The 23,973-nt window shown below is 42.4% G+C and overlaps 2 protein-coding genes across 3 annotated transcripts; one reads left to right on the top strand and one right to left on the bottom strand.

Moving 5' to 3' along the window:
* Nucleotides 1-838: 838 nt before the first annotated feature.
* Nucleotides 839-20,390, bottom strand: LOC107269092 (homeobox protein Nkx-2.4). 2 transcript variants are annotated; one of them, XM_025086274.1, is made up of 4 exons: nucleotides 18,353-20,390; nucleotides 15,660-15,970; nucleotides 7,044-7,130; nucleotides 839-3,015 (listed from the first exon to the last, which is right to left on the bottom strand). In XM_025086274.1, the coding sequence occupies exons 1-4, from the start codon at nucleotides 19,086-19,088 to the stop codon at nucleotides 2,677-2,679; spliced, it is 1,473 nt and encodes a 490-aa protein (XP_024942042.1). In that variant the 5' UTR covers nucleotides 19,089-20,390; the 3' UTR covers nucleotides 839-2,676. The 2 variants fall into 2 exon arrangements, with proteins under 2 accessions (XP_024942042.1, XP_015598048.1); XM_015742562.2 differs by having other exon boundaries at nucleotides 15,660-15,961.
* Nucleotides 20,391-21,793: 1,403 nt separating this feature from the next.
* On the top strand, nucleotides 21,794-23,827 carry LOC107268967 (28S ribosomal protein S5, mitochondrial). The gene is made up of 6 exons (XM_015742300.2): nucleotides 21,794-21,942; nucleotides 22,152-22,247; nucleotides 22,340-22,693; nucleotides 22,780-23,010; nucleotides 23,082-23,281; nucleotides 23,371-23,827. The coding sequence occupies exons 1-6, from the start codon at nucleotides 21,870-21,872 to the stop codon at nucleotides 23,761-23,763; spliced, it is 1,347 nt and encodes a 448-aa protein (XP_015597786.1). The 5' UTR covers nucleotides 21,794-21,869; the 3' UTR covers nucleotides 23,764-23,827.
* Nucleotides 23,828-23,973: the final 146 nt, after the last annotated feature.

Raw genomic sequence — 23,973 nt, 5'->3', positions numbered from 1 at the left:
AAAAAAAAAAAAAAAAAAAAAAAGGAGGTTAAATAAGAATCATGAAAAATATGCCCCTTGGAGGAGTCTTAAAAATATTTAATTTGTCAGAGGGCAAATAATTGGCACGATTAGTCACGCTGCTTAATAAACGTAACGGAGAGAAAGATCCAATATTACATAAAGGGAGCGAAGTCCGTACCGCGTAGGCTTTACCTTTATAAGCGGACGTAGCTGCCCGGTAGATCGGCTTACCTTAATAAGCATAGGTCGAGTGTTATACGGAGACCCACTAGGGAGAGCCAGCTCCTTCTCCTCGAGGGTGTTCTCCGTGTAGACGGTGCCTACGGCGAGCTTGGGGCGTTTCCATGACGCTCGCTGTGCTCGTGAGCGAGCCGATGAAAAAACGCGCGGAGATGTAATGAAACATTCTTAGCTTTTATTGGCATCGGTAAAAGTAGGTACATTGATTTGAGTGAGAGTCGCTCAGGTTAAGGGGTACCCGTTATATCTCTATTTATATAGGAATTGATATACCCGTAGGTATGTCGAGAGGATTTATTTCCATGGACACGTTACATCGTAAAAGATATATTACCATGGGAAATGACATTACGAGAATCGATCGGGAAATAAAGGAATATATTTTTCACGTGGCCCGTATGGTACGTAAATACTAATTGCGGATAACGAAAGGTGGCAAACGATCTTTCGGTATCCGTGATGCTTGCGCATGAATTTTATATAATCTCTTGGAATTTTTTTTCTCTTTAATCTTTATTATCATTATCATCGCCCTCGTCGTCATTTATTTACAAAATGCTGTTGTTTTTTTTCCCCCCCACTTTTCTTCGTAATAATCTCTACATTTTTATTCTGCCTCTTTTTTTTTGTCTTTTTGTTCACCCTCACACGCTACTCGCTATCGATCATATACTTTTTATCATTATATTAATATTAATAATGTTCATTCTCTAACGTTACGTAGATTTATATATATAACATCGCCTCGAAACCTTAGAAATTCGTTGGCACGATGAGAACAACGTAACCCTAACCTATATACCGTCTCCAGTTGGTGACCGTATTTTTGTTTGTAGGTATTATTTACATATTTCCTGTGGGTGTGCGCGCGTTTTCTTTTTACCCCCCTCTCTCTCTCTCTCGCTCAATATCCACTCCTCTCACTCCCACTCTCGTTATCCTTCCATGATTATACTCTCGCTATCACAGAGCGCGAGTCTTTCTTTCTTTCCGATGTCCATCGGGCTTGTAAGCGTGATGCAATCCACGTGTAAATTCACGTGGATTGTAACACGTTCGTCATCCCTCTCAATCCCGACGAACATCCCTTAAAATGTTTATCCAGGCAAGAAAATATAAATCCGAGTTCGATCGACTCGATCTTACAATATACAGGGTTACTCAAGAACATTGGCACCAACTGAAATTAACACGTCTATTTTCCATCTTCGCGACGGAGTCTCCCTCGGCTGATGCACTCATCTTGTCTATCCCTGTATACCTACTGTATACGCGGCTTTTCCTGTCCTATAAATATGTACAGGTTAGACCTACTGTATCTTCGTTTCTATGACTCCGATTGGATCGCACGATTGTTTTTATTTATTGACACGCAGCCGATCGATTTTTCTTTACACATTCGATTTTCATGCGATTTCTGTAAATTCGCGAGTTCCTTCCTTTCGGAGCTCAATCGGAAACGCAAAGGAGACCGAAACCTCCTTTTTCGTATGTCGTGATAAATTTTTTTAGACTTTACACACATTTCTACCCTACGCCATTGGCTCGCTATTAATTATCGTAAACTGATTTTCGCGTATTTTCAATTTTACCGCCATTTCGCGGCACCCGTTGCCTCTAGATTCACGGACAAAGCTTGTCCCGCGATTAGGAATTTTTATCGGCTACGTTGAATACTTGCGTTGATCATAGGACAAATAAAAAAAAAAGTTGAATATTTGCATCATCCATCATAGGATAAATAAAAACCACTCGCGAGAAAAACTCAGCGAATTCAGGACTAAATCTAGTTAAACCGCTAAAATTCTATTTACAGTTTCCGGTTGAGCTTGCCGATGCGCCACGATAAAATTTCATACCAAGCACGTCTATATCGACGAGACACGTCAGTGGCATAATAAAAAGTACTTCGTCCCAGATAAAAAACATTTTTTCCCAGCAAATTAACCGTAAGACAATTTAACTGTTACGTAACAAGCACAACGATACGTAACAATAATTACGCGATACTTCAACGAACAAAGTATTTCAAGACAGTCTGTGAAATCGGTTATATAAAAAAAAAAAAAAAAACATACATTTACATTTTTCTCTTAACACGTATGAAATAACAATTATACGTGGCCGTGTCGCAATTTTACAGATCGTCCTTAATGTATACGTATACGCGTTCCCGTAGCGCTATCGCGTACGCAATATCTTTGGTGCACCGTGGTACCGCCGCCAATGAAAATCCACAGGAGGAGAAACGCAAGAACCTCCGCGGACAAAACGTAAGCCGATTTCCAGCGACGTGAATCCTCGAGCGTACGATAGGCCCTAAGGGCTGTCATCGGGTATGGCGTACCAGGCAGCCGGATCCGCGGCGAGGGCCCATGGGCCGGCGACGGAGGGATTGGCGTAGGCCGCGGCCCCCGCCGCGGATGGCGCGCACTACCAAGCCCTACCCTGTAGCGGAAGGTAAGCGCCGCATTGGGGTTGCTGCTGTTGCTGCATGCCCTGCTGAGCCCCGGTCCTGGTATAGGAGCAATGCTGAAGGCTCTGGCTGGAGGTCATCACGTGGCTGACACCAACGACGGAGTGATGCGAGACCGCAGCGGCGTGATGGGAACCATGAGGACTGGATGCTGCGGTCATATGGGGTGCTGGACTAGCGAGGGCTGCACTTGGACCACCGCGACTGCCCTCGTTGCCGCCACCCCCGCCACTGCCGCAAGGCTTGCCATCCTTCACCAGTACCGGTACTGCCACGCGTCTTGGTGAGCTCGCACTCTGTAAGACAGCAACAAAAAATTTCATAATTATCACGGAATTTTTTAATTACAAAAAATTTTTTCATCCTACTACAGATATATTACGACCTTTTCTAATCTCCGTATTCTCATACTCCGTACGGTAGGACGTGAAGATGAACTCTAGCACGTTATACGTGGGAGAGTCCAGAATCAACAGTGTACCTGGTAAACAGGTTCCTATAAGGGCACAGGGTATATGTACGTACCTACGTGAGCCGTATGATGTAGATACCTGGAGGAACTACTCCTAAGGAGTTGGAAATAAATATATGTGGCTACCGTCGGCCACGTTCTTGTTCTACCAACATGCACTTTTTCGTTACTCCTTTTGCCGTGGATTTTTAGTGCGTATGTTATATATATGGTTTATATATATATATATACACATATAACGATGATATATATATATATATATATATATGCGACTCCCTGGTCGTAGCCGGTATGCCAAACAGAAGCCGAGCAAACCGAGTATACCTGCCGGGTCGACCACTCAGCTGTATCAACATGGAGTACACGACATTCCTCTTCGATCTCTTCACCGGTGCGTTTTTAATAATAACCAACTCGAAAGCAAGCCGGGACTCATAGGTACCGATCGTCGGCTCTATTCGGATAAGCGGATCGCGTGATCCTATGATCGGGGGTACGGAGCTTCGGTGAAAGATTCTAATGGTCAATAATAATGCATCCTGTCAATATCCATACGCAATGGTAAGGTTGTATGTCCATAATGGTGTAAAATCTAGTTCTTATTTGACCGTACAGTACAGATCAGTAAAGGTAAGACTGATCGGAGGGAAGAAACAAACGGCGTGGAGTTGCGCTAAGCTTGGCCTAGGAGTAAGTGCAGGCATGCGGTGCACTTCAGGATGACAAGGCGATGATTGCGCTAAACGCATGACAAGCAGAAGCCCGCGCGCGCGTCACGCGTCACGCCACTTTAGCCACTTGAACGCGCGTTAAACGATTTCCGGCGAAAATGGCCACGATGGAGTATGTGTTTATGGGCCGGGGACCGGGGACGCCTGTCGCGAGATTGCAAAATCGACGGAGAGGACGTGCATGGGTGTTGGACATACAGAAAGTGACATTACCGACGGAGAGAGATAGGAGCACGATCTTGATAGAGGCTCGAACCCGATTTGTAGGTTAGGTCGAAGCGACGGTAAGGGATTTTTGTCTCTATGTTCCGTTGAACATTTCTTCTTTTCTTTTTCAAGAAAAGTAACGTCTCTCGGACGGATGATGTAATTACAGCGATACCGGTGCGGTTAGCCGGCTGAAGTAGGTACCCGAGTAAAACAGTTATCATGAAAATTGATGTAATTAACTAAAAGCGTTCTTTGAGCCAGAGGAAGGAACCCTGGACAAAGAAGAGCGGAGATATTAAAAGATTCTTTCTCGGTATTTCTCATCCCTCCTTTACAGGTATACACCTCATTCCTCCTTCACTCTTCACTTTCTCCCGATCTCCTTCCTCCCGGATTCTCCGGAACCGCCAAAAGAATTAAATGCTTTTACAGGGAGCGTCGCTTACCATCGTCACTTGGCCCAAGGTATACGGCCTTTTGAAATCTGACCGTGAAAACATCGACAAGAATTTAATGACATTCGAGTACCGATCTTATCAGCCTTATTCACCCGCAAATAAAATGACGATTCGACGTAATTAGGTAAAATTTAATGTTATGAAAATCCAGAAATTTTCAGGTAATTTCGCAGTCTCTTTCGAACGTCAAATTACAGGCGAAATCCAAAAGGGATATCTACGTAAAGAAACGGGATAGGAATCGGTCTATTGGCACCCTCGACACTCGCCAGGTGCTGGGGATGACTGTACCTCTCGGCAAGATGGCGACCGGCCCTCGAGAGGCCGTTTCCGCGCTCCCCTGCAAGCTCCCGCTCGCTCGTTCGTTCGTTCGCTCGGGCACTTGAGATTTTTTACCGCCACGAGGGGGAAAATGGAATAAAACGAAAAAGGGAAAAATCTGAGCACGGTTGCTGCTGCCGCTCTTCGCTGCATGCCTCCCTGGCTGGCTGGCTGGCTGGCTGGCTGACTGTCTACCTAGATGTGCCTAGCTCGAATGGTTCGCTGGCTGACTGGATGCTTGGGTTGGTAGTCGGTAGACTTTTCTCCAAGCCGCGCGATATTTAAACGTGATATAAAGATGGACGCGTGTATGCCTCTCCGAGTATCTACCTATACGTACCTAATATATATATATATATACCCTCTTCTGCCGTAGAAAAGCCCAGTACTCGTAAATCGTTCCCGGGCACCGCTCATACGTGTAATGACGATCCATGGGCATTCGGGTCAATGATTTCACTAAAACTTTGAACGCGTCGCCTCTACCTAACCTCTTTACCAGCCACTTCGTCCCAAGCTACCGTCGTACCCATAATGCATCAAGATACCCACTCCGGTTATTTGGTATAGCGTGAAAAACGTTTAATGCTCGACAATGATTCAGCTATAGCAAAACGTCGTATCTTATGCCCGATACGTAACGAGCTACGTATATACCTGCCTCCGTTCAGCCAAGTAACCTACCTAGAGGTATGTCTGTTTGGTACAACGTTATTTCGTACCAGTCAATGTACAATGAGAACCAGCCCAGAGCCAGGATCCCGATCGCACGTATCAACGAACCCGATCAAGATTAAAACGAAGACACGTAAACAAAGCGTGCCAAACGGAATTGAAATTGAGCCGCAAAACGGAGGCCACCCGCCCCGTCGGGCTCGAAGTAACGAGAAAATTATGGGGGGACTGCCGCTACGCGCTAGTTCGCCCCAAGGGAACGTAGATCGGGCCGTAGATACTTTTCAGCCCCATTAAAGTTCTATGGTGTTTACGAGCTGCTTACCCGTGACAATATCCGTTTCATTGTTGCGCCATTATAGCTACGATCGATCCTGCCGTATCTCGGCATGTCAAACGGACTTGCCGAATCTCTCTATACACACCTCGAGCAGTATCATTTATACGTATAATATCCATAAAGCGATTCTCGTCGAGAGTGTAACGAGCCTATATTTATACAGCGAGTTTTTATCAATAAAAGTCATATTTTAATTACCTCCAATTAATCATATATTAATCATTGGCTATCGGGTCAATATGCTTAACAATCATGCGAGTGCGCTCAGGCTCTTACGCTAATTGTGTTTGAGCAGCCGAGCGCATCCAGTCAGCATAAATTTATCAAGAGACGGGGATCACCACGTGGAATCTAATGAGATACGTACGCGGCATAATATCTATTTTGTTGATGCATATTTTTTTTTAAATCCTACAATCCCACGTGACAACTTTGACGTGGGAATAATTGTGAATATATATTTTTTTATCGTTATTACACGAAACGCCGATACTTTTTATTCGATGTATGCTTGAATTACATTTATGCTAAAGTCTTACGTGATGCTGCATACGTGAAGCTTAATATATTCAGGGACACTACCGTGTATCCGGACCGATCGAATCTCTTGATAATTCTATGGTGATTTTCAGATACTTATCGATCCGTATCTTAAAACGTTAGATCGAGACAAAACACGAATCGTACCATTGGTGGGTCTGACGAATCGATAAAAATCGGGTATTTGGAAAAATTACAAAATTTTCTTTTTTACAAAATTTAATATTTATTCGTCAAACGTCCCCGTGCTTCTCCGTTATAGCCGCCTTTCAATCAGACACACCAAGGACCAATCAGCGATGAATTACGACCTAAATCTCATTGTCCATTGGTTATTCGTACACTGAACGTAAACGAGGGTTATGATAGAAAATTGAGAATACGAGCCGACACGTGCGCACGAGCGAGTTCATTTTACACGGTTAAATAAGACTTTGATGTCGGTTCCCTCAGCTTTCGTAATAAGCCATACGTGCGTGCAGAATGATTTTTAAACTTTTCCATTGAACCGATCAACTCATTATTACAAGTGTGTATTCACAGCTCGTCGTCGACTATAGTACAATTGATTAGTTACCTGGTTCTGTGCATTCTGTTCAGCCATTGCCTTCTCCTTGGCTTGCCGCTTACACTTGTACCGGTGATTCTGGAACCAGATCTTCACCTGTAAAAACAACACGTACCTTCGATTAATCAAGCGCGCTACTATGCAGCGTGACGGGAATCGATTACACAAACATGAGTATATGAATCAAGTGTATATAATAATCGTTATCGTTATCATTGAGGCCGCCTTTACCATTCCCTGCCTCTCGTGCCGCCCTGAACAAACAACTAATGCCCGCGTACATATTGAGATTCAACGACGCGTAGAGGCCGCCGATACCTATGCGGGAGATAGATGCGACGTTCGTATTCGCGAAGACGCAGGACCGACGTCCAGCCTGAGAAAAGATCAGGTAAGGAGCCTGGGTGTTTTCCTAGGAGAGGATTCCTTGCGTGACTAAATTTTCAGGCTATTTCATTTTGACTGATGCTTTACGGGGTCCTAACCCCATAAGCCAATAATCCGACGTAAACGTCTCTTTCAGGTCCCTGCTGCGACGTTCATGTTATTATTTCTTCGTCCGGTCTATTTCGAAATTTTCGAGTCTTTTTTTTTTTTTCTCTTCAAAATTCCACCAACACACATTTCGCCAGACGTCCCACTTAAAATAGGTTGACTGAAAATCTCAAGTGTCAAAAGTGTCAGGGAAGAATTATTTTTCTCGGCGCGTATAAGTGCCATCGATGATCTTACGTATTAATTTTCTCCTCTTCACCCAATCGTACGACGGCGTACTAATTCATTCGTATATAAGAGTCATTTTGGATCAAGTGCCTGAAACTTTTCTCGGTTAAACGTCGCGGAGCGCATCCCTCTTTAACGTTCTTTATATGTATGCACACGTGGAAAGGATTACGTAGGACATGATGTATGTATACACGTATCTATTGTAAACGCTCTAAGACTGTTTCTACAAGTGTACGAAAAAGACTTTTCGATACTTCGTCGTTACCTAGCGGAGCCAAGGATACGACAGTGGTAATTTCCATATTGAAAATGAAAAAAAAAAAATATCAAAATAAAAAAATTAGGACCAAATTCATGCACTTTTTTTTTCTTATACGCGCATATACGAATGTTAAAATCTACTTTCATGGCAATTCAGTCCGATGGGACAAACCAGGCGTGCGCGCTACGTGTACGAAATCGGATCAGCATCTGCTTATGACAGGGCGTAACTGCGATAATCCGACGTTAAATCCGGTTTGCAAAGGGGAATCTTCGTCGCGCGACTATTATCACCGTCGCTCCTGGGAAACAATAACGAATTCACACCAGTGACTTTATCTTGGCAAAACGAGGGAGGCGCGTATAAAAAAGAGGAAAGAACAAAGAGGGGAGACGAAAAAACCCATAATTCCCCGGGCCATATGTTAAGGTAACCTCTTCAAGTGGATTTTCTAACCTAACCATGGAGCTCCAAACTCCGGGTACCTTAGTCTCCATTGTACGTGGCATGTCGAACGCAAGGAAAGGACTTTAATTCCTCGTCACGAGTAGCAAGGGGTGCCAATCGAACCGTAAGTCGAGGACCAGCTACTGGCTGTCTAATTTTTCCTATATTAAGTCCAACGTCCGTACGCGCAGCAGCAGCATGTATAATGGCGACTGCTGTATGGAGTATTGTGAAATATTATTTCAAGCACAAAAATTCCCTAGGAATTAAACAATGCGTATATAGAGGCCCATAGAAAATTCTTAGCATTATGAATCGGTTAAGCTAGGACCAAAAAAAGATGATCTAGACTGTCACGAATGAATATCATCCTGATCGTGTATATATGAAATCGTATGAAAGCCTCGTTACTCGAAACTAAATAAGGCCGAGTCATTGTTTACTCAGAATCAGTCATGTTACTCTCTCTTCGGTTATAAAGCTCTCGTGGATCCTTCCGAGTCTGACGATTGGTTACCCCACGGCTACTATCTCTGGTAGTAAATGGGTACAGGGTACGAGTGACTCGAAATCGATGGATAAAAATTGAAAAAAAAATATATTTATACGTACGACTATTTATGCATCTTCTTTTTTCGCGCAAAAAAACACGAGACAGCAGTCTCCCCTAATACCTGGATTTGCGACGGAGGTACGTGCTCCATGGAGGATTCTCTATGGGAATAAGGGTGACGGCGGGTATGTGTACATACGTACCCGGGGATCCTCGGAGAAGACGTGGACCGGGAGTCGCACTGTTATTTCAAGCGAACAGCCGTTTGTCCGTTCGTTCGTCTGTCCGTTTGTCCGTCACTCCGCACAGCAATGCACTAGGTAAACAATCCACGGCTGGGGACGAGATACGAACGGAGGATCGGAAAGCATTTACGGTATTGGGAAGAATATCTTGAAAAATTATTCTATAAATCCTCGGGGCATTTATTCGAAGCCGGATAAGGATAACAAATTTTTTTGACGTAAACTGAAAATTTTTTTTTTCAAAAATAATTTTCTTCATATTCCTACGTCACTCAGTCAGAATTTCCTACATATTATATGCATCGAGTACACGTATTCGGATTCGTCAAGGTTATATCATGCTCGGACAAAAGTACTTGGGCGCAGGTACTGACTCATACGCGAAGGTGTATTTTTTCGGTAGTCACGTGGTCGACGGTACAAGAGAGATGGGGAAAGAAAAAAAAAAAAAATAGAAACAGAAAACGAAAGATGTGTAAAAGCTATAGGTGGAGCGATAGAGGGTATGTACAGGGGGTAGAGCCAGTTTAGCCGCAGGGGACTTACCTACCCAGTTTGCTTAACAGGGGCTTAACTTTAACTTCCGATTAACCTGCGGTCAAACGCAGGTAAATGAAACGCCTCCGGGGCTGACTCAGGCTCTTGTAAAATTTGCCAGTGAACCTTTTCAGTCTGTTTGTTTCGGACTAATTGGACCTCGCACGTTTTCTCAATACGTTATAGTTCTTCGCAAGAGGTACCTCTTCCACCAGGCTCTATTTTTCTCATTCCCCATACAATTCCCTCGCGACCAGCCTGGCCTGTCTTATTTATTAATTAACAAATACCAAAAGCAGCCCTTAATTATTATTTAATCGTATACTCCATACTGTTACAGATCGTTCGTAATAACTTCTGATACAGTCCCTGGCGGACTATCAAATTCCAATTAATTCTCTACCACGTACCAATTGCCCACTAATTACCCATCCGTATTCAATTTCTCTCTCTTGTTCTCATGTCACATTCCGCGTCGCAGCCAGCAGGTTTGGGCATCTACTCGCGAGACTCCAATGCAGGAGGTAGTCGAGTGTGTTCGACAGGGCACGGGGGGGCGTGGGGTTAAAGTGGCCGATTGATCAAGTTAGCGTAACGTCATTACGCGGCTGACTCGGGGGAGGGTTGATGGGAAGCGACCACCACCAACCCTCTATATCATCATGGCCAATTTCGACACCGAGCTTCGACAAATTATACCAACGCTTATATTCTGGACCAACGAACCATGGGTGGTCCCTTTGCTAGGGGTGCCATTTCATTCGTTGGAGGTTATTCATCAAGCCTTCCTTGAGTCATGTGCGTATGTATATCTATATACCTATAGATATACGTCGGTAGCTATTTGTATACGAATGGGGTCGCGATGGGATTTTATGATAAATTGGGGCTGATTTCGATTACCGATATTAGCGTTGGCTATTATTTCTCTCGCGGTTTCGATCGCCCATTGTTATTTTAAGGGATGTTGCCGAACGGCAGCCAACGAGGAACTTGCGTATCGAAGTCGACGACGACCCGGATGTCAAATTATGATTAGGGTTGTTAATTGGCGCGTGTTGACCCTGCTGAGTGGTGGCTCGAGGGCAAATACCCTTCTGCCACCCTCTTGTTGTTTCAACCCGATGCCATCGGACGGATGACTTACCGATTACCTACTGCAAACCCTCGCGAAATTTCATCTCCACGGCGCATAGAATTGTTATCTGATAATAATGAATTTGAGATTTTTTTTTTTATATTACTACGAATTACACTCGTCATCGATAAACATTAAATTGTACTCGTGATTCGATTAATATATATATATATATATATATTTTTTCAAGTAAAATCAACCACGCTCATATTTTTTCGAGTCTTCCTTAAAAAGTCACCTTCCTTGCTCTCTAATTCTGCATGGCAAACGTGCAACGCCGCAGACTAAAAGGTTAGTCGCGAAGGGATGCTAATGTTTGCTGTTGCAATGTATGCACCCTCGCGTACGCGTTCAAAGTGCAGCCGGTAGGGTTCAAGGCACCTTGCGGGCCCCTCTGCTGCTGCTTGCTATCGGAATAGCTTAGGAACGCAACGAGGAACACGGAGAGGACGAAGAGGAATGCAATTACCTTGGCCACATAACCGCCCACGACATATTCATCATCCACGGGACGCAGTGCCCTACCCCGACGGGGATGGGCCGCGAGTGCACTCCAGAGATCACGATGTGCAACATCCGATTAACCCGCTGCGCTTTTACGGCATACCGAAAGATGCACGTGGAATTAACGTTATTCCGACTTTAGAAGATTTTACATTTTTCAACAGAATTTTTATCAGATATGACATGTATGCGGTACTCTGTCTATAGAGAAATCAATTATATATATATATATATGATTACATTATTATCCAAGTACTTGTTGCACGTACAAAATAGGTGTAAAATATTTATTTAGGCGCCGTAAAAGATGGTCGATGGACATTTTTTTCTGTACTGCCAAAAAATTGCATTTCTCATATCGCACAAATTCCGGCTTAATCAATTTGCGCTCCACTGAAATTTTTATTTGTGGATTCTCCCTCTTTCGGATATATCCGCTACGAACGTGGAATTTGAATGTGAATTTTATTTGCGCGTTTTTTATTGTCATTGGTCCAAATGGATAGTAGGAAATTAATTCATTTCAACAGCCAAGTACTATTTGCGGACAGCGTATACTTGAAGTGGACTTTTTTGTGGGTTTTTTTTTTGTAGCTCTGATTTGGAGTCTATAACGATTGTTAGTGATATATGTATATAATACCGTACGGTATTGTGTTTCATTAGACAGGAAAATATGCCGGTACGTTTAACCTATAGGACATGAAAAAAACGTCCACACCACGCTACACTCTGATGATATATTTATAAAATTTTATCAATGCCATTAATTTCAAGGACATTCGTGTACAAGCGATCCTTTTTATACGAATTGTAAATAACACGACTGGATAACAAGATAATAATTAAAAATATCTAACAAGAAAATATCTACGTCATTTTCAGAAGCATATCCTAAGACGTTTTCGGGACGTCTAAAAAGAGTTGTCTCTTAGACGTCACAGACTTTAGGAACGCGCCTTATCCAACCTATCACATCTCCCCATAGCAACTTAACACCATAGTTCCGATATACAACAAAATCTATTTTTTAAATCCATAATCGGCAAACCCTCCCGACTCTCGATTCCGCTTTCGCCATCCAGAAGGCAGCGCACTAAAAGGGGTATAGGATAGGTGCACTGGTAGAATTCACCGTACAAGAGCGTGAATCGAAAAGGGAGAGGAAGGTAGGCAGCCCTATTACTATGATTATTATAGCTCCCACCTCAATCGAGTGAGCGATCATTGCATTCCTTTTCCGCTGGTTTCGCCACCCCATTCGCTAGTGGTGCCCATCTCACCCCATTCCACGAGTCCACAGCCAAACACCATAGCAGCAGACCTATGTACCACCATCCCCTACCAACCCCATAGAAAAATAATATTGTGTGCACAGCCATCCCCTTCTCGACACTCTCTGCTGTACTATTACATCCATCTATGTACATATAGGTACCTGCGCCTACATTCAGCCCTTACTCCTCCACGAGAACTCTATTCGCTGTGAGTTTACTCGCGCGAACAAAGATTGAGGCTTTAATACTGTTTACGAATCCCAAGAGTAAGGGTGGCGGGAGGTTCACGCTAATTCACTGCACAATCGACGAATTTGCACTTTGCACTTACGCAGGGAAACGAATACGAAGAAGGAGTATAAAAAAAAGGGCACAAGGGGGGTAAGAAGAATTTGAATACGGATCGAAAATCCTACGTACCGGAAGGTGCGTCGAGTTCGATTAAAGAAGGCATAAGAGCCGTATACCTATATAGATATATACCTATAGGTAATTTGCCCACTAATGCGGTACTCGAATAGCAGCTGGCTCACCGGTCCTCCTTTCTCCGCAGCATCACCTCTTCCCCTTCCTCTCATCCTCGCATCCCTTGGCGGTAACAGTAACGACAATAATGATAACAATGACGGCAACAATGCCAGAGTGGGCAGCCAGTAACAATACGGGCTGCACTTAAAGTAACAATGCGAACATAAAATGGAGGGCCACATCTGTGTCCCGCGTACCGAGAGACGGGCGTGAGTGGGGGGGAGCGGTGTACAGGGGAGAGGGTAGCTATACGCTTACTGTGCTCTAGTATCTGTATGTCCTATAGGTACCTACTATATGGACTTGACAGTAGGTAGGCTAGAAGTATACATGTGCCCCGTTACACTCGTACGTGTTTCAGGGGAGACGGCCACTTCAGATCAGCCGTCCTTTTCAACCCTGGCATAAGGCATCGTTCACACTGCGAGCTTTAAGCTCGAAATCGCTTGTTTCGTTCTCTTTATTGTGGACGTCATGCGAAATCGGTTGGACTCATTGTATTTTGATATGACGACAGCTGTCAGAATATCAAGGATTAATTTTTATTAATTATTGATTATCGATTTCATTGTAGGTATATGATTCTTTTATTTATTTCACTGTTCACCCTGACATTACTTTTGTTATGGTTCGATTTTTTTATTTTGACAAATCTTCCTTCCCAAAGATTGCGAATCACCGTGAAATGGTGACTTTGAGTACGCACTAGCGATCAGTACTTTATTTATACCGAATTAATCGTAACTCTCGACTCGATTGGCTCATTAATTCTCGTTCGATGCTCAAGATCCTCGAGATCTCTAAGGCCGATCCTTAATGGACACGCGCAGTAGGATATCGTAGAATTGGCAGGAAATAAAAAGATCGTACTTCCCTCGTTACGTATTTGAGCAAAATTCAATTTGAAGATAAGGGAACCGGCTTACGAAGGATCGATTTCGAGTATTGAATTATGGTGATATCTGAAGTAAAAAAAATTTTAGTAAAATCTAAAAAAAAATTTTCACCAAATAAAATTCGTCAATAACCACATTATACGCGTACCTGTACAAATACCACTGTGATAAGACTGGACTGTATTTCGTTAAACACGTTTAATCTATCAATTTTATTGAAACCTTCCTTGTATACATACTTTCTTCGAGTACCTTCATAATGCTACTTAGCCCAGTATACAAAACAAGCAACCTTCCATAAACACTTGGAGCAGATACAAAGTTTACAATGTATTCCCGCAAATTCCTATGGCCCGATACCCTGCAGATAGATAATACACACAGACCCGTAAAATGACTTTAAATTTCAGGGGCTAACCTCTTACAGTTTACAATGTAAAAGAGTCCCCTGAATATGCCACTGATCTCGTGCTTCAACCGTACAGGTATACAGATATAGCCATCTAGTATTCCATACAAGTTCGAACATTTCAAGTGATTCCGAGTAGGCAGTACTGGGCGGTATATATACATATACACAGTGGACAGAGGGGCTCGTTTAGGTTCTACTTGTCCCCAGAAGTTCAAGTGGCCAGCCGATATAGTGTAGTAGTAGACTACGGTACAGTAGGCACAGTAGAATGAGGATCGCGGTGGTCTTCATGGTCGCTATTCACGACCTGAGTGAGATCCGAGTGTCATCGACTGGAACTCGTTATTGAAACTTATGGTGGGACCGCGAAATTGCTATTCTCCCCCAAAAACTCCTGATTGCAATCAAGTTTGATTCTCCCGATAGAAAATCCCGTCCTCGTGACTGAACAGGGTGTTTCGCCTTTTTCTTTTAAACATTCGCTGCCCCATCGCAAACGCACGTGTAACGCGCGGCTTGGTAATAAGAAAATATTAGTTTGGTAATAAGAATTTTTTAAATATTTTTTAGGTTATGTTGAAATCAAGCTACCTTCGTATAAAGATCATTGCACTGGGTACCCTATAGGTACGCCTACGTGTATGTAGGTTTTAACATTGGGCACCAGACAGACAGACAGACAGAGAGACAGAGGGGAGATTCAGCCCATCCATGAACGCAGGATGCGAGCAATGAGCTCGGTAACAATTATTTATTGTTCCCCGACTACCACCGAGTCTGGCAGACCTGTCTGAGATAAATGGAGTAGTCCAATTGATTGTTACGATCGACTTGGTTTTGAGCGAATAAAAAATTTGAAAGATTATTTATGGAATTATTAAATAATAATTTACTACCTACCTCGGGTGCCTGCAGAATTATTTGAGGCTCTGATGGATCTTTGATATTAAGAATTTAATGTAGAGTGCGGAGCGGTGAGGAAGGAAGCTTCAAGATAAAGCAGAGCGAAGATATCGATAACTGATTTGCGAATTAAGCCCTTGGATCGTTCGTCAGTTTATCTATGAGAATTAATAATTGAATGTACAGTAAATACGTACTTGGGTCGGTGTAAGGTGAATGAGCGACGCAAGATGCTCGCGTTCCGGTGCGCTGAGGTATTTCTGCTGCTTGAATCTCCTTTCGAGCTCGTAAACTTGGGCCTGAGTAAAAAGAACTCTGCGTTTTCGTCTCTGCGCTAAGGGAAATTGCATCGCTCCGACGCCCATGCCGACGCCTACGCCGACGCCCACGCCGACGCCCATACCCGAAGACTTGGTCACGTCGCCCATCGACTGGCCCACCGAGCAGCCGGCCATGTTGGTCCCGGCGCCCGCCGCCGCAGCGCCCATCAACCGCGAGACTGCAAAACATATTGAGACATGCACGGTAATTCTTTGGGTTCGTTTAATCAGCTTTTTATACTAAATATTACACAAAAACATCAATAACAGTTATTCATTCATTATTACTGCAATTATATTTATCACATTTATATTGCGTATAAACATAACTAGTCGGGATGAACTCGAGGGTTTTGAACGTTATAGATATTTGTAACCTAAAACTGACGAATGGGGAATTACGACAATAAACATTTCTTACGAAATTCTATATGCGTCTGAGGTAGATCGATACGAAATTTCATGTTGGTGAACAAGCAGATCCACCGAATCGGATTGAATTGTCAAAGAGGATTTTGAAACGTATATATGTATATATAAAACCGTTAGGTGAATGAAAGAATTCGAGCTACCGAATCTGGCAACTCCTCCTCGTTAGCAACCTGGGACGTAAGGATGGACAGCCGGACGAACGGACAAAGGGACGATTTAGGTGCGAATGCGCCACATCATCCTGTGCGGGAGGTCCGAGAAATAGATCTCAGACGCCAGCCATGAGAAACCTGCTCACTGGCACCATAATACAAGAACAAAAGGTCTAGGGACTTTCTTTACCTTGAGTAGAAGTCCAAATAGGAATAAAAAAAATCAAGACAATGATATTCAACAATTATTATAGATCTTGTTCAACCATTTGAAAACCAAACACTAATAAATTTGAACTCTTAATAGATATTTATTGAATATAAAAAAATCGTTATTTATTCAGCTGGCCAAATATAAGAGCAATTTTTACTGTTGTATAATATATGCTCCATGTACGTGCCCATCCGAAGCGAGTAGTATTTCATCGAGTTGACAACTATGTATAATTTTATGAAAGCCAAAAAATATATTCTTTATCGAGTCTAAATATATTTAAAAAAAAAAAATCCTAACGATATTCCTGCAACGGACGCATTATCGATATCCTCATTTAATAGTCATCTCAAATGGATTCGAGTGTCCAAACTCTCTTGGGCTCGAGCTGCTGTCGGCCGACGGAGAACAATAGCGTTCAAGTTTGACTGACTGACAGGCTTGAGGGTTGAAGTTATGACATAACTTCTGCCAACGGGCAGTTGGATCAGAGAGCGCGTGTGAGAGCTCGTTAGGTAAACTGGCATTCCTGGCCACCCTGACTGAGTTATTGAGACCTTGAGTGTCTTTAAGGGAGATATTAAAAAGAGTCTCAAATTTCTCTTAATACAATGAAAGCCTCAAATGATTCCAAGCATACAGCCCTTCCTTGGGGTATAAACGTAACTTTGAGGTATTCTCTCTTATTTCTCGCTCTCTTTGTAGACCCGTGTGTGCCACTGGCATGGAATCCTCAACTTAGTTCTCCCCTTGGTATACTATAGGTAAGAGCTTACAGTTTATTTGTTTAACTAAAATCTTCGCCGAGGTCCGCTAGCCACGCGTCCTAAAATCGATATGCTATTCCTCTTTACGTTACGGGATATCGAGCAAATGTGTCAGTCCAGTATGTGAAGAAGCTTAGAGCGGTTCGAATTCGCTATGAGAATTATTGTTGACACAGCTAACCTAGAAATGCATTGTCCGCTGCTGGCTTTCGTATTTTCTATTGTGAAGAAGTACATATACGACAGTGTAGATGGCGGGAGTGACCATTGGAGGCCATGATGAAATATGTAGGAGTTTCATTCTGAAAGTCGATGTCCCACTTGGATAAATCTAACACGAAAGTAGCACGACTCTTCTATATTCTGATTGGTTGAACCCTGCTGTACTTGAGACGTGTGATATGTCGTGCGAGTTTGGAACCACGAGAAGATAAGTAGTTGACTTGACGGACAGATTTGTTTGCCTTTCATAATCGGTCATCATTCGCAGAGTCATCATATATGCCTAATTCAATACCTATGTCAACCACCTACGGATTTCTAGATAGCTCAAAGAAACACTGGAGACTTTATTATTTTTGAAAAAATATTAGATATTTTTCTTTAAATTATCATTATATATGAATATTCTTGCTATGACGCATTGGGCAGTATTTAAAAATACGTTGAGAAAAATCTACATTGTGTACTATGATATATTTAATTTCTAGTATATAATTGATTAATTCATGTTTATTAGTGCTTTTGAGTGCGTTTAACTATCAAAGAAAGACGACAAGAGATGTTTGAGTGTATTTATTATTTTTACAGAATCCATCGTCAAATACTATTGTGTCCTCAGATTATAAACAATTTTCAAGTTTAAAAACGTTACTCTGCACTTTACTATTCTGTTTATTATTAAGCTCAGTTGATTTAGGCCTTACTGCATGTTACGGACATGTAGTTAACCCACTTTGGTGTTCATATGCAGTTAATATATAGATAAAGGAATAGAATACTCACTAGCAAATCTCGGGTCGTTGGTAGTCGGCGGCGCGGGCGCATACCATGGATGATGGTGGGACGAAACAGCATGGGAACGCATGGGATCCGAGGCGGTTGCACCACCTCCAACACCAGGTCCTGCATGATGGTAGGGCGAAAGTTCTGCCGCGCAATATTGATACTGTGAAGTAAGCTGCATGGTCGCGTAAGGATTGCCCATAGCACTCATACCACCGACACCACCACCACCACCAGCACCAGAACCACTACCAGCACCACCACCACCGGCACCGCCACCGCCATTCGCACCGGATACGGGCCCCGGGGTGCTACCCCCAGGAGTCGAACCGCCATGAAGTGGCGGGCTACCACTGCTGGCACTGCTGCTACCCGTGTTGCCACCCACCCTTCCGCCGCAGGCGTTCGCGTACGGCGAACTTTGGGGATGCGTCACGACGCCGACGCCGACGGCCGCCGCGGCTGCTGCCAACTCGAGTTTACGGTACGATTCCTCGATCGGCGAGAGAATGTCGGTCACACTGAAGGGGGTCGTATGGGCCCCACCCCCGGCCTGCACGTGGGAGGAATGCTGCTTTGGGGATAAACTCATTGCCAGGTCGACGCCGTTTAGGTCTGGTAGAAGACCGGCCTGTTCCAGCTGTGTTTGCTGTTGTTGTTGTTGTTGTTGTTGCTGTTGGTGCTGGTGGTAACTAGCGGCATTGTTACCACCTTGGCCTCCACTGCCGCCACTCATCTCAGCTGGATTTTATCTCGTGTCTCGTTCTTCCTTTGGATTATTCGTTTAATCACGCACCACTAGTCGCACCGACCTGGTGACATGGTTTTGCGTTGAGCCTCGTCGTTGCCTCGATTCTCTTGATTCTGTTTGAGCTGAGGAAATCACGACTGAATTGCGTTTCTTTACGGAAACAAAGAAACGGAGATTTTACGGGTGTTTTTATTTCACTGCTCTTTTATTCTTCAATCATCAGTCTTCCGTAATCGTTCATTGGAATACTGTGGGATTCATTCCGTATAAATGTTATGATTGCACTCTTACACGAATTTCTTGAGTAAGTGATATACGCATTGTCCCAGGTATTCACAAGATTTCCATGGAGTAAAGAGATTATTAGGGCACCAAATTTCGAGATTTAATCACGCAAATATCTTGACAATTTTTATGTGGATGCATCACTAAACGTAAACACCACTGACAGTCACCATTACTAACTTGTCAAATATTTAACTCACTCAGCGACGTAAGATCAGGCGTACCAAATAGATCTGACCAGGCTGTCATAAAAATAACCAGAGAATGTAACTAGAGCACAAATTTCACAGCATTCATTTTCACAGTGAATAATAACACAATTCTTAGCAGCAGTGTTTGTATTTACTGACGTTTCAGTCACACCAAATAAAACCTTCACTCTCGGATTTTCTTCCTATTCTCCGGAAGTAGCACTGGGAGCCGAACAAGCGACGTAGAAACACTGGGTAGGATCGTTCGAGCGTTGGCGAATGGATCGCGCTCGCGAGGTGATTTCCGGTGTAGGTGAGAGTCGGACCTCATCTCAGTCCAAGAGGTCGCAGATCCGTCGATACCCGTAATAATGATTCCGCGTTGTCGAACCGAAGATCACGGATGTGCAAAGAAAAAAAGCACCCAGTAAAACACGTGCGTCGGAGGAGTGGCCGGCAGCCGGCCGGCGGCCGACTGAAATCACCCGGGAGTCTTCGAGTCCTTGGACTCTGCCGATAGATGGTAGATGTACACTCTACTTCGCCTCTACTGTCGAGGATACACTCTCTCCAGAGAGAGGAGCGGCTCTATGGATGGATGGATGGTTGGATGGATGGATGAATGAATGAATGAAGGACTGTTGGGTTCCTGGAGAGGTCCTCACGGCCGCTTAGACCCACTCGACCAGCGTTCGCTCGCTCGCTCGCCCGGGCGGCCCACAGCCTCGCGAACCCGTAGACGACACGATGAGTGGAGTGCCCACTACGGAGAAGTGCCTGGTACCAAGAGTCGTGATGAGATGTCCCCTTTTGCGTGTGAGAGGGGTCCTTCTCGTGGCAGAAGTGGGTTCTAGCATCCCTACCAGGACGGACCTGTGCCAATCGGTCAAAAAGTTTCTTGCTATTGGTCGATATGAATGCACCGCCCAATCTGACGTAGGTGACAGGTAGAGCATGTCTGTTTTTATTGGCCGAACGTGCTTATGGGCGGAGCTTTAGCCTGTGCTCCATTCAATCAGGGTGGATTTACGCCCAGTGCTAATGGTGGGAGACTCTTGTTCTTAGACATGGCCACCCGGCTCTGGTACAGCTCTCCTGAAAATCTACTGACGGTTGGCAAAAATCCTGAGGCGCGCGCGTCCCTACCAACTTCTCCTAGTGATCTGCTTCTAACCTGCATTGACATGCACTGCTAGTGGGCAAGTTACATGCTTTGATACCGACGTATCAACGTCCTTGGTACCGTTACGAACGTCGTATTGAAGTGTGAGCCATAGGGGGTGGTTTTGTGCGAGAGACAAACATTTCGACTCTGTTTCAATTGTAGTAGATATCTGTGTTTCTGAAAAGTTATGTATTTTTAATGCTTCGTTTTAAATCATACATAATTCTGACTGTTATTACTTCTATGCTAAATCACTTTTTCGTATTCGTAAATGTGCGGACGGTACTGTTAAATGAAATGTTATTTAAGATGTGCACTTCTTACACGGTATTTCACTTTTTGAATGAGACGCAGCACGAATGACTACCTACCTAGCCATAGAATTCTACAGGCAGGGTTTGCTCTGACCATGACCCACCCATCTATATTTGTCGAGAACACTTTAGATTACCTTTATTAGATTACGTGAAATGAAAAATTACAAGTTTATAAAGTATTTCGAGGTAATTTTTTTACCCTTGCACTGTGTGTTTAGGATGTTTTGGATTCGATAGATTTAGAATAATTCAATCGTTCGACATTATCAAATATTGCTTAGTTACTGTATGTTTTAGTAATTTATTTATAATATGATACCAAGTATTTTTTACTATTTAAGATGTTATAACGGAGGATTGTCTGATTAGTGTCTGATAGTGAGTGTGAGGTTTCAAATTGGAGTTTCTATTTATATGTATATTAGTAAATACATTCCTTGACGGTGGAGACATTGACATCTGTGAGTTGTTCTGTAGAAGAAACTGCATTATCTACGACGGAAAAGGCAGTTATCTATAATAGAGAAAAGGTTGACCACTGATAACCTACACTTAAACAATATACAGCTTGTATTTATGTAATCGACAATATAATAGAAATTATGTAGTAATTACGAATTTATTCTGTCATTTATCGTACCCTGCTATAATTTCCTATTCATTTACAGAATTTTAGAAGTAGGAGATCAATGAATCAAATAAGTAATTAAAGTAAATACATATATTGTTGGGAATTATAGCCACAGTCGTTCAGTCATTGCAATGAAAACTGGATCTTAGGCCTTCCATCTGTGGGACTCGTGTAGTAATGGCGTCCCGTCTCTTACGCGCTTTTGGATTAATATCAAATCCGTTGAAAAAGACCACGAATAACAATAATGGTATTCAAATGTCAATATTAATAGTTATTCATTAATACTATAAAAATGTCTAACTCGTTGAGCTTGTCACAAAGTCGATCGTTGAAACAGTCTAACCCTACAATCTACTGTTTGAAACATTTTGATATTTTGTATTTCAATAATACTGGACTGATTCAAGCGATGTATTATTTAAAAATTTCTTCATATTCGTACTTCTTGTTTTTCAGGATTAATATGTCAACAAGCAGGCATGGTTCTAAATCTTTTAACAAGCCATGTACCTGTTACAAATATTGTGCGTAGCACAAGTTTCTTCAATAAACGTAAGTTGCATTTGATTATATATATGCTAATAGTAATAAATATTCTCTGAATGTGTTATTTTTAATATTGTTCTCCTCTTTATCGATTATAGTACCTGCTGAGTCATTGTGGAAAGGAGTAACCAGTGTTAGTAATGCTGGGAGAAAGAGAGGTAGAGCAAGGGCAATTGGGAAGAAAGGAATAAAGAATTTAAATCGTGGCCAAGTTATTGGTATAGGCAAAATAAATATGCAATGGCCGGGTCTGACAAGTCCTATATTACGTGGTAGGGAACTTATTCAACAACATAAACTTCCTGAAGATCCAGAGAGGGAGGCCAAACTTATTCAATTGAGAGATTCTATGACTGGCTTTAAGAAGACAAAACTATCCCCTATTGAACGTGGTTGGACTGGAGATAAAATGGGTGGCCGTAGTATAGGTCCTCCTGATCCTATTGGCGAAGGTAGGTACTACCTTTATTTAAACAATACAATTTAAAAAAGAAACAAAGGTCAAATTTCAACTATTTTAATGTATACAATATTTCAGATACATTTGAAGGGTTTGATACTAGAGTTTTGGAATTTAAGATCGTTACTAACATGACTGGTAACATGGGGCGTAAGAGGAGGACCAGTGCTTTTGTAATAACAGGAAATGGAAACGGTCTGGCTGGATTTGCTTTAGGAAAAGCACTTGATTCTAGAGCAGCCTTAAAGACTGCTAAAAATCGTGCTGCTCAGAAGCTAATTTATATCAATATGTATAATAATCACACTGGTAAATGAATGTTTTTTACTGTACAGACACCTAGTAAGATAAGTGGAAATCAATCAAATCTAAATTCACAGTGCTGCATGATTTCTATTGCCAATTTGGAAAGACAAAAATATTTGTAACAAAGCAATACGAAGGTTTTGGTTTGGTTTGTCATCGCGCTATAAAAACTTGCTGTGAAGTAATAGGTATTAAGGATCTTCATGCTAAGGTCGAAGGATCCACAAACTTGCAACATATTATCAAAGCATTTTTTATTGGACTTCTGCAACAGGTATGAAATGATGGTAATAATAAGCTATAAATCATGGAGTTTTACTATTTTTTCACAAACTCTTATAATTCTGCTATCATTTTCTACAGAAAAGCCATCAGGAATTAGCAGAAAAAAAGAAATTACATTTAGTTGAATTCAGAAAAGAAAATGATTATTTTCCTACACTGATCGCTTCCCCAAGTAAAGTTAGAACAGAAAACTACGTTTCGACCACTGAAATCCGTGATTTTAAACAGTATGTGTTAGGAGGAAAGATAATGTTGGAAAAGAGAAAGCTTCCTCCATTTTTCGTAAAACAGAAGTCATGGATGATACGACAGAGAAAACAGGAGTACTTGAGAAATCAAGATAAAGTCAGGCTTCGTATGCTGGCTGAACATGGCGAACTTAGGAGTTTTCTCACAGACAAATATCCTGAGGCAAAGCCAAGATTAATGAATTTTAAATCAAAAAGATCTGCAGAAGCAGAGGCAGAGTAGTATAACGTGCAAGTTTGAATCATTTGTATAATTTTAGTTCATAAATAAAATGTGATCACATTAATATTTGCATTTTTATTAATACATTGTTCATTACATTACAATATGGCTTCTGAGACTCGATTCCATAAACACGGATTATTGTTTAAATTCTGTTTATCTTCAAAATGCAAATGTTTGTTAACTGATAGCGGAGTTAAACCGAATTTA

The sequence above is a fragment of the Cephus cinctus genome, unplaced genomic scaffold (genome assembly GCF_000341935.2).
Source record: "Cephus cinctus unplaced genomic scaffold, Ccin1 Ccin1_scaffold0597, whole genome shotgun sequence".
NCBI lineage: Eukaryota > Metazoa > Arthropoda > Insecta > Hymenoptera > Cephidae > Cephus > Cephus cinctus.
The sequence above is the reverse complement of the archived record's forward strand: the minus strand, read 5'-3'. Positions and strand labels throughout refer to the sequence as shown.

Bases quoted from the DNA above. Each gene is read 5' to 3' on its own strand.
- LOC107269092 (XM_025086274.1), bottom strand. From the start codon at position 19,088: ATGAGTGGCGGCAGTGGAGGCCAAGGTGGTAACAATGCCGCTAGTTAC. The intron at 15,971-18,352 runs GTGAGTATTCTA...ATGTCTCAATAT, and splicing joins CAACGACCCGAGATTTGCTA to GTTTTGCAGTCTCGCGGTTG. The intron at 3,016-7,043 runs GTAACTAATCAA...GCTGTCTTACAG, and splicing joins AACAGAATGCACAGAACCAG to AGTGCGAGCTCACCAAGACG.
- LOC107268967 (XM_015742300.2), top strand. From the start codon at position 21,870: ATGGCGTCCCGTCTCTTACGCGCTTTTGGATTAATATCAAATCCGTTG. The intron at 22,694-22,779 runs GTAGGTACTACC...ACAATATTTCAG, and splicing joins TCCTGATCCTATTGGCGAAG to ATACATTTGAAGGGTTTGAT. The intron at 23,011-23,081 runs GTAAATGAATGT...CTAAATTCACAG, and splicing joins TATGTATAATAATCACACTG to TGCTGCATGATTTCTATTGC.